The 12,148-nt window shown below is 42.5% G+C and overlaps 1 protein-coding gene across 3 annotated transcripts in view; it reads right to left on the bottom strand.

Moving 5' to 3' along the window:
* Positions 1-1,947: 1,947 nt before the first annotated feature.
* Positions 1,948-12,148, bottom strand: part of EPS8 (EGFR pathway substrate 8, signaling adaptor) — a gene marked incomplete at both ends in the record, with an annotated part of 62,495 nt that continues 52,294 nt past the window's right edge. For all 3 annotated transcript variants that reach the window (XM_080706609.1, XM_080706608.1, XM_080706607.1), the window contains 3 exons: positions 1,948-2,061; positions 3,775-3,904; positions 5,159-5,339. In XM_080706609.1, the coding sequence (XP_080562735.1) occupies positions 1,948-2,061; positions 3,775-3,904; positions 5,159-5,339 (425 nt within the window). The remainder of the gene's footprint in view (positions 2,062-3,774; positions 3,905-5,158; positions 5,340-12,148) is intronic.

Genomic DNA, 12,148 nt, shown 5'->3' on the forward strand with positions numbered 1-12,148 from the left:
TGTTTTCTTAATGTTTTAATCTTGTTTTCTTTTATCTTTATGGTTTCCATGAATTTCAATAAGAGTTCAGCTATAGATACATGTTAGAACATATGAAACGTAAAAGATCTTAACTAATTCTTTTTTATCTTTCCCATGCTTGCTCCATTCTATTCAAAGGGTGGTATGATGGAGAGACAGAAATGAAAGATGAAAGATTCCCAGATCCTTCATGTTCTGGGGAAACTGAGCTTCTGGGAAGCAAAATCTCCTCATCTATAAAACTACAACTCACAGGCTGGGTGTGGTGACACATGCCTGTAATTCCAGTACTTGGGAGGCTGAGATAGGACGATCACAAGTTTGGGGCCAGCCTCAGCAACTTAGTGAGACCCTGCTTCCAAGTAAAAACACAAAATATAGCTAAGGGATGTAGCTCAGAGGTAGAATGCCTTTGGGTTCTATCCCCAGTAACACACACACACACACACACACACACACACACACACACACAACTCCCGGAATTATTATAGAGAGCTAGTGGTTTGTGGAAGCTCTCAGCAAACACAAGTATGATGTGAATAAGTTTTCACTACTGTTACCAGCTGTGACCTGATGGTAGAAGGAGATGGTGAAGAGAGAGGTGGAGAGAGGGAGGCCATAAAGAAAGAAACACCAAGCGAGCCCCTTCTCCCTACTCAAAAGCTTGCTTGGAAACAAGCTATTGTGTTTAGTTAACCTCTGCTTTCCCTGTTCCACTCAATCCTCATCCTCAGGCGACATCCAAAGATCCTTTTTGCCAATGAGACGGAAGCCATTTGTTAACATACAGCAAATACTGTTTATTGCAGACTCTCCAGCTGACTCGTGAAAAAGGCACTATGAAAAATTAATGACCGTAGATAATCTCTCTAAATGAATTTATGTTATAATATACAACATTCTTACATAACATCTGCTTTATATATGTGAAATAATATAACATTTAATGACAAAAATCGTGTTTCCAAAAATAACATTTGTTGAAGGTTAGGTTATCTTTCTTATCTTCATCTAGAATCTTTCACAAGATTAAAGTACATGTAAATTAGGTGTTTTTTTTTTAATTACCAGAAAGACTTGACACAGATAAACACATAAAATGGCCCCGATATCCTTTTCATTATCCATGTTAATATTCAGAAATGAGGCCTTCATTAAGCAAACACGGCAATGCACACCAAGTGCACGCTACTCCCTTTGACAGACTCTGAGTGTACATGACCTCTTTCCCCCTTGTGCTTTCTTATATAGAAGAACACAGTATACGTACACATAATAAGCAGAATATAAACTAAATCAAAATGCCAGCTGCCCAAGGAATTGCGGTCAACACAGCCATGAAAAGCAAAACGTCTTGGGAAACGCGCCATGACATCACATTTGTATGTCCGAGGCCTGACGTTACTAAAAGTTGATTCAAATTAATTTTTTTTAAAAAGGTTGGCATTTAGAACTTTAAATAAGTCTAGCGTCCTATCACTGAGCTTGTCAGAGGAGAGACCTAAGAGAGCAGAGGCCAGCCTCAGAGGGAATGGCAGACACCAGAGTCACAAGAAAACGGACACCGCGGAGACTTGGAATCACGGACAACATCTTAGGAAACTCCAAGATTTTGTTAGAGTGAATAAATTAACCACTGGCCAAAATATAATTCCTACTTATACAATGAAACGGGGATGAAATCATCTACTTTGATAATGTAGGAAAAATTATTCCCAAAGGTCAAAATAATTCCAGTGTAAAGTCTGTCAGTGTTAAGAGAAAGAAGGGGCCCAGAAGCAAGTCCTCTGCTAACTCAGGTCACTTTTTTTTATGGCGATAAATTATGTACACCAAGAAAAAGATATCTGACATTCCCTTCAAGGCTTCTTAAAACAAAGCATGTTGGACTGATGCCGAGAGTAATGGAGTTTCGACACAAACAAGTCAGTGGCTGCTTCCTTCGTCAAAAGATTCCACTCCTGAGTCACTGGCGGCAGCACTGATTTTTTCCTGTCGTCGTCGCATAATTTCTTGCAACTCGGAGCAGCCATTGCTGTCCTGAAAAATAACCATGGTTGAGACAAGATGGTTACCGGCTTGTATCAGTTGTGGGTTATGTAATCGACTGGTTCAGGGTAAAAGTCGGCTGTGGTTTTCTTCTAGTATTTCTTTTGGGGAAAAAAATTCCCTTCATAAAAGTGAATCTTCTGGAGTTCACCTGCATGTCACATTAATCACTGTTAATTTTATTTATTTATTTTTTTTTGCGGTACTGGGGATAGAACCTAGGGGCACTCTACCTCTGAGCTACACCCCCAGCCCTATTTTTTTTCCTTTATTTTAAAACAGGGTCTCCCTGAGTTGCAAAGGGCCTCACTAAGTAGCTGAGGCTGTCCTCGAATCGCGATCTTCCTGTCTTAGCCTCCCGAATGCTGGGATTCCAAGCGTGCGCCACCACGGCCGGCTTGAGCAGATTTTAAAGAAGGCTAAGTAGGGGTCTCAGAACATGTTTCCCTCTGTACAGTTCTGAGGTGCTATGATTATGCAGCCTTCCTTGTTTTCCAGTCCTACTTCTAATCCCTGTGTATCATTCTCTCTCATCAACTGAGGCCTCTGGCTACACAAGTGAGAAACGCAAAAGAGAAACAAGATTCAAGAGCAGGGCGAGGTGGGAGGTGGTCAGCCTGGCCTGGATTTATATGCAGGGGATAGAAGTGACAGCAAATGGCCGTGAAAGGACGTTCTAGAAGGAAAGAGTTTGAAATCTTAGGAATATAGAATTTTCTAGCACACCCTTGGGAGGGAATTTATAATCTCTTAACAAAATTCAAAAGGACAACGGTAACAAAACTCCTCGAGAAAAGACGCACTTCTTATTCACACTCAACATATAAAAAGCAATCACCAAACTCTAATTCACAACTCCCCAATCAATGTTGTAGAAAAAAAGTTCCAAGGAAAATATAATTTCTCTCAACTGAGAATGGATACAGCCTTCTAGGCATGAAGCTATTTTCACCCAGTTATTTAACACTTGAATTTTTATACCTACTAGAGATAATTATGCATCAATTTAATATCCATTTATTTGAGTCCAAGTATAATTTTCAGGAAACTATTAAGAGCTGAGATGTAACAACTGAAAACCTCCCTTACGGAGCCTATTTTAGGAAGTGCTGGATGCGAGCAGTTTAAGCATCCAATCTAGGTGACACCTGCTCTCTATTTTATACAGAGAACTATGATTAAATAGTTACTATCTAGGGTTCTCTGTTTCCAAAGATCTCTACCTAAGACTGCCACCTCTGCTTATTTAGAGACATAACCAGGCTTAAGACCCATATTCAGAGTTTTAAGATGTTATAAGTTACCAGGACCTCCAAACTAAATATCAGAAACACCTAAAAAGATTTCTGGTCTCTTGAGACATTTACCAACTCAGATGTGGATTTCCTTGATTTGGGAAAAATTAAAATTTCTATAGCAGTAGTTCATGCAACTCAATGTGGACGACATGCTTTCTGTAAAATATTCAAAAGTAAACACTCTAGTCTTGTTATGTGAACACTTGTAAGAATATCCTTGCCAATGCTCATTGCTGTTCTACAGAGGAATGTAGAAAAGTGGTCTGGTTTAATGGTGCTCTGGAAGGAAGGGAAACAGGCCAATATGGACACGTATATTGTTTGCAGAGCTTTCAATCTACAGTGTGCATTCTTTTTTCTTCTTGACTAAAGCAGAATCACGGCACCTTAGGTTGGTAAGTCTTACCTCTAGTGCAGCTTTCTGGACAGTGATTTGGCTAAAGACTCTGGCCCCTTCAGGACACACGGTCCTCAGTTCCTCTTTATTGAGAGAGAAAAGTTGTGCACCGTTTAATACGCCAAGACTATTGACAGTCCTGAAAAACAAAATTAAAAAATGAGAGCATTAAAACTATTGCTTGGGAAAAGGCAAAAGAGACCAAATTTTGTTTCTGCTAGTCACTTGTTTTCTTAAGTGTGCCCTGCATGGGCACTCTTACTAAACGCTGCTAAACGCTGAGCTGGACAATGAGGAGGCCTTCGTCATCATGACCTACAAGGTCACGGCTCTACAAGGTGACTTGTTCTGAAGAATGGAAGGGATCTAGCTGGGCTTACTATCATCATTCATGTGAATTCCCTGAAATCTGGTGTTTTGTGTGAGAAATAGATAGCTTCCATGTAATGCTATGCCAGTGGATTAACCATTATTCATTGTTCAATCGTGGTGGGTCAATGAGTTTATAATATGCCCAAGTTTCTGGAATATATATTATTCAGACAGTGGATGGTACCAACTACACATAAAATGTTTATAGACTTTGATAAATAAGTAGGACCTTTATCATGGGTTTACTAAAGGAAAAGCTCTATTAAGATTATAAGTGATGACAGGTAAAGTTACCTGGATTTTATTTGCTTGGGACACCATATCCTATAGTGGCAGCAAAGCTCATACTATATGTCCTGCATGGTCTGAGAAGTCCCACTAAGACCTCAGTCCTGCCCTGTGCAACCTGGGAGACTATGTAATGGAAGAGAAAGAAAAATACCAGTCTAAACAGCTGCTGATAGCTGCTTAAGGGATCACTGATGACAGATGCTATCAACTAGAAAACAGAGTAGCATCCCATAATAGTTTTTTCTGAGTCTTCCATATATATATATATATATATATATATATATAGTGTGTGTGTGTGGTCCTAAGGACATTCTATCTCTGAGCTACACCCCTAGCCCTATTTTTTATTCTTTATTTTGAAATAGGATCTCACTACATTGTATAGGGCTGCGAACCTGAGATCCTCCTGTCTCAGACTCCCAAGTACTGGGGTTACAAGTGTGCGCCACCGACTCCAGTTTATACATATATTTGTATATAATACATATATTATATATATGTGTGTGTGTGTGTATATATATATATATAGTGTGTGTGTGTGTGTGTGTGTGTGTGTGCGCGCGCACGTGTGCGTTTGAACTGTGAATCACTACTTATTTTCTGAGTATAAAACAAAGACGGCAGTCTGGGCTCGGCTACTTTGTTAAGAGTCATCTGGGATGTGTAAGTACCCAACCAAAAGCCAGGCACTTCCCGCACTGAACTACGGAGGGGCCACAGCCGGACTTACACAGGGTTGAACCCCTTCGACTGGAGCCACGTCTTCACCTCCTCGGGCGTGGAGTCGTAGGTGATGTTGACAACTGGCAGGTTCTGCCGTGGCACGTGAAACTTCTTCTGGGCGGCGCTCCGGCCGATGGTCAGCCTGTGGATGAGCTCGTCCTGCACTTCCTCCATCTGGGATTTCCTTCCTGGGCACCAACAGAGAGGACGCCATGTTTAAAAGGCTCTGTGTCCCTCTCTCTCTAGAACGCCAATCCTCATGGCGCTCTGAACCAACAGGGCTCTCTAAGTTGCTCCAGGGTTCTCGGCATCTTCCCTCACTTTTATCCTGACCCAGTATAAACTCCACGATCAGTTACTTAGACGATGCCCAGGCCACCTCTTCTCTTTTCACTGCACCACTTTGACAAAGCCTCCGCCCGGGGTGGGTCTACCATCCTCTGGACTCTGTGCTGCGTCACCAGCTGTGAGACGATGCCCGCGGTCACTCCATGTTGACTTCATGGCTACGCTCCCCGGTACATCTATGTTCATCCTCCCAGATAACTACATTTCCCTAGATCAGCAGTTATCAACTGTGGACATGTTTGACTCCAGGGACATTCATCTCTGTCTAGAAATACTTATGCTTGTCCCTGCCATGGGCGGTGAAGGGGGAAGGCAACAGCTGCCATGCAGAGGCAGAGACCAAGGTACGGGCAAAGTTCTAGGAGGCCCAGGCCAGCCTCCCTTTGCAGGGATTAAGCCAGCCTCACTGGCCAGGAGGGCCAGGCTGAAAGAGACTGGACCACACGTAGCTGCCCGCTGCCTCAGCCAAATGGTCACTGTCTTCCACTTTCTCTGCAAACCTCCAACCCCTATTCCCCAACCCTCACAATCTCACTAAGTCATTTCTGAAGACAATAAGGGAGTTGGGAGAGACCTGCCAGAGACCCCACATGCTCTCCTTCCTACTAGCACTTCCTAAGTGCTCTGCCTTCCGGCCTACGGCTTTATAGAGAGACAATCTGCTTCTACGCCCTCAAGGCTAGTCCTCCACTTGTGCACCAGACCCAGACCTATCAAACACTTCCACGGTCATTCCTCCTCTACTGCGAACTGATCCCGAGTTACCAATGGGCCCCCTTATGAGTCCTTTCATCGACATACAAATATGTTATTTTTTAGCTATTTTTTTTCTAATCATCAGATTGCCCCTTTCTTAGCAGGCTGCCTACCAGCCCCCATCCATTTCTCTACTCGCATGGAAGCAAAACTCTAGGAGTCGCTGTCTCCACGAGCTAACTCCTACTATCCTGTTCTGTTAGGTTCTTTGCAATTCATTTCTTCTGCCTTTCTCTCTCGACTTCCCTTTGTTAAGCTCCAGTGGCCAACCCCTTCCTAGCCCCAAATCTCGTTTAACCCATCGGCAATGTTTGAAGCAAGAGGTACCACTTTCTTCTTGGGCCCTTCTGTGGCCGGTGCTCACACCACTAACTGTTCTCCTGCCTCCCTGGCCGATGGTGACGCGCTCCAGGACACGGACTGCGGGCTACTTCTTGGGCCGTGCACACTCTCCATCGGTAATTCCTGCGTGTTTTTCCACGGCTATGTAATTCCCCAAAGTACTTACCACCTTCTAATCTTCCCCATCAATGCTACTGTTTATCTGAGTCTTTTTACTAAAATACAAGCCTCGGGACTAAAATAATCTTCTGATTTGTTTGCCTTCTACACCCCCAGTAATTGGAACAACTTAGTGACTCAATGAATACTCATCAAATAAGTGAGTGAATGAGTCATTCTCCTGAAAGGTTCACTGAGAGAGTCCTTGAAAACCATCCTGTACAAACCCCTTAAATACTCACAGAGGAAAAGGGAGGCCAAGCGCAGAAATGACACGTCAAGGTCACAATATCAGCTGGAAACAGAACTGACTAGAAGCGCTGCTCTGAGCTTCAGCGAGGGCTGCTTTATGGTCAGAGCGCCTCGGCCACCTGTGAGTAACTCACCGACTCCGTTCCCCTGGCTAGCTTGTGTTGATGGGAAAGGTGCCCATGCCAGCACACCAGTGTGAGGAAATTGGGAACGAAAGTACGGGACGAGGAGTATTGTGTGTGTGCGTATGCTGAAAAACTTGTGTACGCGTACCTAGGTTCGTTATCTGCTTACTGTTTTCAAGAATTAAGAACAGAGAACTGATATAGGAACCCAATTAACTAATGAACTTGGCAAATGACATGGACCCTAAGGGAGCTTTTTATGACCATTATGATGTTGTAGTTACTTCCTCTCTCCTCTTCCTCCCCTTCCTTCCTTCCTTCCTTCCTTCCTTCCTTCCTTCCTTCCTCTTTTTCTTCTTATTTTTCTCTTTCCCTCACCCCTCCATCCCTTTCTTCCTTCATTATTTCTTTCCAGGAAAAGTGTTTTAGAAATTGTTTCATGGCCCTGGAAAATAAATGAAAGTGTGATATAACCAAATAATGTTATATCAACATGTATATATATATTTTTTCGGTATTGGGGATGGAACCCAGGGGCATTCTACCTCCGAGCTACGCCTCCAGCCCTATTTTTTATTCTTTATTTTGAAACAGGGTCTCACTGAATTGCAAAGGGCCTCACTAAGTAGGCTGAGGCTGTCCTCGAACAGTGATCCTCCTGTCTCAGCCTCCCAAATGCTGGGATTACAAGCGTGCACCACCATACCTGGCATCAACATAATTTTTTAGTGCCTCGAGTATTTAGAAAACCTTTTGAAGAAAAAAGGAGAGGGGAGGATGAGAGAGAGAGAGAGAGAGAGAGAGAGAGAGAGAGAGAGAGAGAGAGGGAGAGAAGGCACAGGAGCTAGCGAGAATGAGAGAGAATATTATTTTTGATGGTCACATTTAGGTGACATACTTTTGCACGGCATTAGCTAAGTCCCTTAAATCACCACATCACACTTCCATACAGCACATGAGTTTGTTCACCTCAGAGGAGGAGGAAAGAAAAAGTGTCACCATGCAAAAGGATCTGCTTTCTTATCCACCGACTTAGCTACACTCCTCCAGAGCGCACCCGTCCACACCATAGTCTTCTTCCAGGAAATACAGAAACCTCTTTGTAATTTGCTCCCGGCTTTTGGTTTCTATTTTCATTGTGCCAGGTTGTAATAAACCAAATGAACTTCACACTTCTTTCTAAAATGACTGTCCTGATGGAAGAAGATTGAATTCAACTAAAAGGACCAACATTTCAGAAAAGATGGAAGAAATGTAAAGAGACCAAAAGTGTTGGTCTCTTCAAAAGGGGTCAGAGCAGAAGCTTTCTGGAACTTTCTGGAACTTTCTGGAACTTTCAGGATTCTGTGATCAGCCAGTGTGAGTGGCTTGAGTGACCCCTGGCTCCGGCAGCTCTTCTAGGTAACACATGGTAACGCCCGGGACAATAATGTGTTTGAAAAACAAGCCTGGTGCTTCTTGTCCTCGCATGGCTATTTGATGAAGTTTTTATGAATATTAAATTTCTAATTTCTTCCCTTTTTTTGTCTCTGTAAGAAGTTTGGACAATAAGCAGAGAATGTTTGTTGCACAGACAGATACTTTGAGAGAAATCTGGCTCTCAACAAATACATATTTAAACAGTTCTATCTGATTGTAGAAGTTGGTTATGAAGCTCTGCTGTTCATTCAGAAAACAATTCCTTCCCCCAAAAAACGCTATCAAGAAATAAACTGGTTTATTAAAAGAAACAGAAACCCAGCATGGTGGCACACACCTGTAATCTCCGTACTTGGGAGTGTGAGACAGGAGGACTGCAGGTTCGAGGACAGCCTCAACAATACAGCAAAACTCTCAGCAACCTAGCCAGACCCTATTTCCAAAAAATAAAATAAAACAAAACAAAATAAAACGGGGTGGGGGTATGGCTCAGAAGGTAGACTATTCTTGGGCTCAATCTCCAGTACCACACACCAAAAATGTTATTTAATGTCAAATACATTAATTTAATGCCAAAAGTATGCTATGCTTTTGAGATACCTTGAAAAGCAACTTAACATAAGCAGTTGCAAACTTCTATTATTTTAAGAAAGCAAATATGTGTGTTGTTTTGGGGCACAATGTTTATATTTTAGAAATCAGTGCCGCCCTTCTTCTTATGAAAAGCGGGCCGGAAGATGCTGAGTCACAATTATCAGGAGAATTCCCTATCTTCACAAGTATTCCGACTATGCCCCTTTCCCACCAGGTCATTCTTAGTTTCTGAGCGGAGGACAAAGAACGCGCTGTTCCAGCCCACGTACTGTCCCGCAGGGGGACTGGCTGCTGGTGAACTCTGCCCCAGGCTTGGAAACAAGAGGGCCTTGGGGTCAGCGAGGACCGTGTTGACGTATCAGGAGAGAAGCAGTGTGAGCTGGTGGGAAAAATAAGGGAGCCATTGCTTTTAGAGGAAGATTTCCTTAGGGAAAACAAGGGAAACATTTATAAAACTTCCTCATCTAAAAACTATTTCTTTGGTGTCTCTTTATAAAGTAAAATTTTATAAAAGTTTAGCAGCACATTTTATTTTCTGATCATTACACACACACACACACACACACACACACACACACACACACACACCTCATAGGTACACAGTTGTTTCTGCTGAAAAGAGTTACTTTACTTTTCCAAAATTTCATTTTTTCCTTTAGCTTTCTGATAAAGAAAAGATGTGAACAAGAGGATCGTTTTAATCAGCTATATCTTGAGAAGAAAAAGTAATGTATGAACATAGGCTTGTTGCCATGCCCGGCGGGGCATGCCTGTGATCCCAATACTTGGGAGGGTGAGACAGGAGAATTGCAGCCTCAAGGCCGGCCTCGGCAACGTACGGAGAGCCTTGGAGATTTAGAGAGAGCTGTTTAGAGAGGGTGTCATCCGTAGGAAGACGGGGGGGGGGGGGACCTGGAGAACACTACGGTAAGTGAGATTAGCCAGTCACAAGAAGTGAGGATCGAGGGAAGGGGAGGGAATGGGATGGGGACTGGATGAGGGCTAATTGGATGATGTGTGCTTGTATATATCCTCTCAAGTCTTATATTCCAATGTGATATATGATTACAATGCACCAATAAAAATAAATTTTAAAAAAAGTGAGGGTCAGATGCTTTCTCTCATATGCAGAAGCGAGGGGAGTAACCGAGCTACCAGAGAAACTTTGGAAAATGGAGGAGAAACCACAGCAAAGTAGAGACGGGGTTTGGGGGGCGAGGAGAGGGAGAATTAATGAAGGAAGCACAGCCACTGATGTTAGCACAGAGGTGAGAATATGGAGAGGGGAGGGGGGAAGCCAGGGGAAGATTCACCAAGGGCTGCGTGCATATATGTCCCTATCGCTACACACTCCACTCTCATGTGAGACTATAGTGCACCAATAAAAGTATAACTAGAGAGAGAACATAAGAAAAATTAAAATAAAAAAAACGTGGCTTGTGGCGTAGTTTGAAGGTAGAATGCCACCGGGTTCAATCCGCAGTGTCACCAAAAATCAACAAAATAAGTAGACCTATACTTTTGTATTTAAGCAGAATTTCTAGAAAAGTTAAATAAGTAAGTTTTAGCGTCTTCTCTATTGAAAATGGTTTTACCCCATTAAGAATGATCACACCTGAGTGGATGTGGCTCTAACTTACTGAGATGGAAAAGCGAGTGGGCTGAAAATGAGGGAAAGATGCAAGAATTTAGATCTGAACTTGTATCTCCGGCAGCAAATCTCAGCTCCAAAGATAACAGTTCGATCCAAGCATCTCCATGTCTGAGAGGAGGTTTGGTATGAAGGCCGAGTTGGGATCACTCCGTCTTCAATAATATAAATAGCATTCAATGAAATGGAAGTAGATTGATGATTTACAGTAGAGAACGTTTGTATGGATAAAAGAAAACCCCCTATCAGCAGAAAGACAGATGCCCATTCTAGACAGACAGACAAACAGAACAAATACACAAACACACACTCATTCTTTACGCGCTTTATCATAATGAAGATGTATGAAATATCTTCCTGGTTTTGGGATTCTAAGTTTCTTTTAATAAATATAGGCAAAGCAAAATGATTTCAGAACTTTAAAAACATACTTTGAACATTAAAATTAAACAGATATGCGATATGCTATAAGGCAATGCAAAAATGATCTTAGACCTACCTTCAGATATATTTCAAAATGTCGATCCTGCTCTTTCTTTCCAATGCTAACAAAGATATCCAAAACTGGCCAGTATCTTCTCTGCCAGTTTGTTTAGTTATTAATTTTATTTTTGGCACTGAGAATTATTTGTTTTTTGGTTTGGGTTTTTTTTTTTTTTTGTAGTACTGGGGTTCCTGGAAGCCCTTCCACCTCCGGGCTACACTCCCAGACCTATTTTATATCTTTTATTTGGAAACAGGGTCTTTTAAGCCAGCGCACTGACTTTGAACCTGCGCGATCCTCCTGTCTCCGCCTCCCAAGCGTGGGGATGACAAGCGTGAGCCACCACGCCCGGCCTTGGCACTGAGAATTGAACCCAAGACGTTCTACCTTTGAGCTACACCCCCAGCCCTTCTTAATTTTTATTTTGAAATATGATTTTGCTAAGTTTCTGAGAATATTACTAAATTACTGAGCTGGGTTCGAACCTGCGATTCTGCTATCTCGGCCTCCCAAGTAATGGGATTTCAGGCGTGTGCCACATGCCAGGCTCTGTCAGTTGATTTAAATATAGTTTTCATAGAAACCATTCTTATCGAAAAAAATCAAATTTCCATTAATGAAGATAAGAAGTTAAAGTCTAAACCCACGAACTCGATTTTGGGGGGTAAATCTGAGGTCATTGGCATGCCAGGTGATCCTAGGCAGCTGGTATGATCGTGTGTGCATCTGAGAATAGAAAAGAGGAGAAAGACTACGACTGCCGTGATGGTAATGGAGAAATCAATGGCGACCCCAGCGAGTGCTTACTGACCACTCCTAAAGCATCATACATTGCATTGGATCACAATCAATTGGGTTTTCAATCTC

The sequence above is a fragment of the Muscardinus avellanarius genome (assembly GCF_963383645.1).
Source record: "Muscardinus avellanarius genome assembly, chromosome: 11".
Classification (NCBI taxonomy): Eukaryota; Metazoa; Chordata; class Mammalia; order Rodentia; family Gliridae; genus Muscardinus; species Muscardinus avellanarius.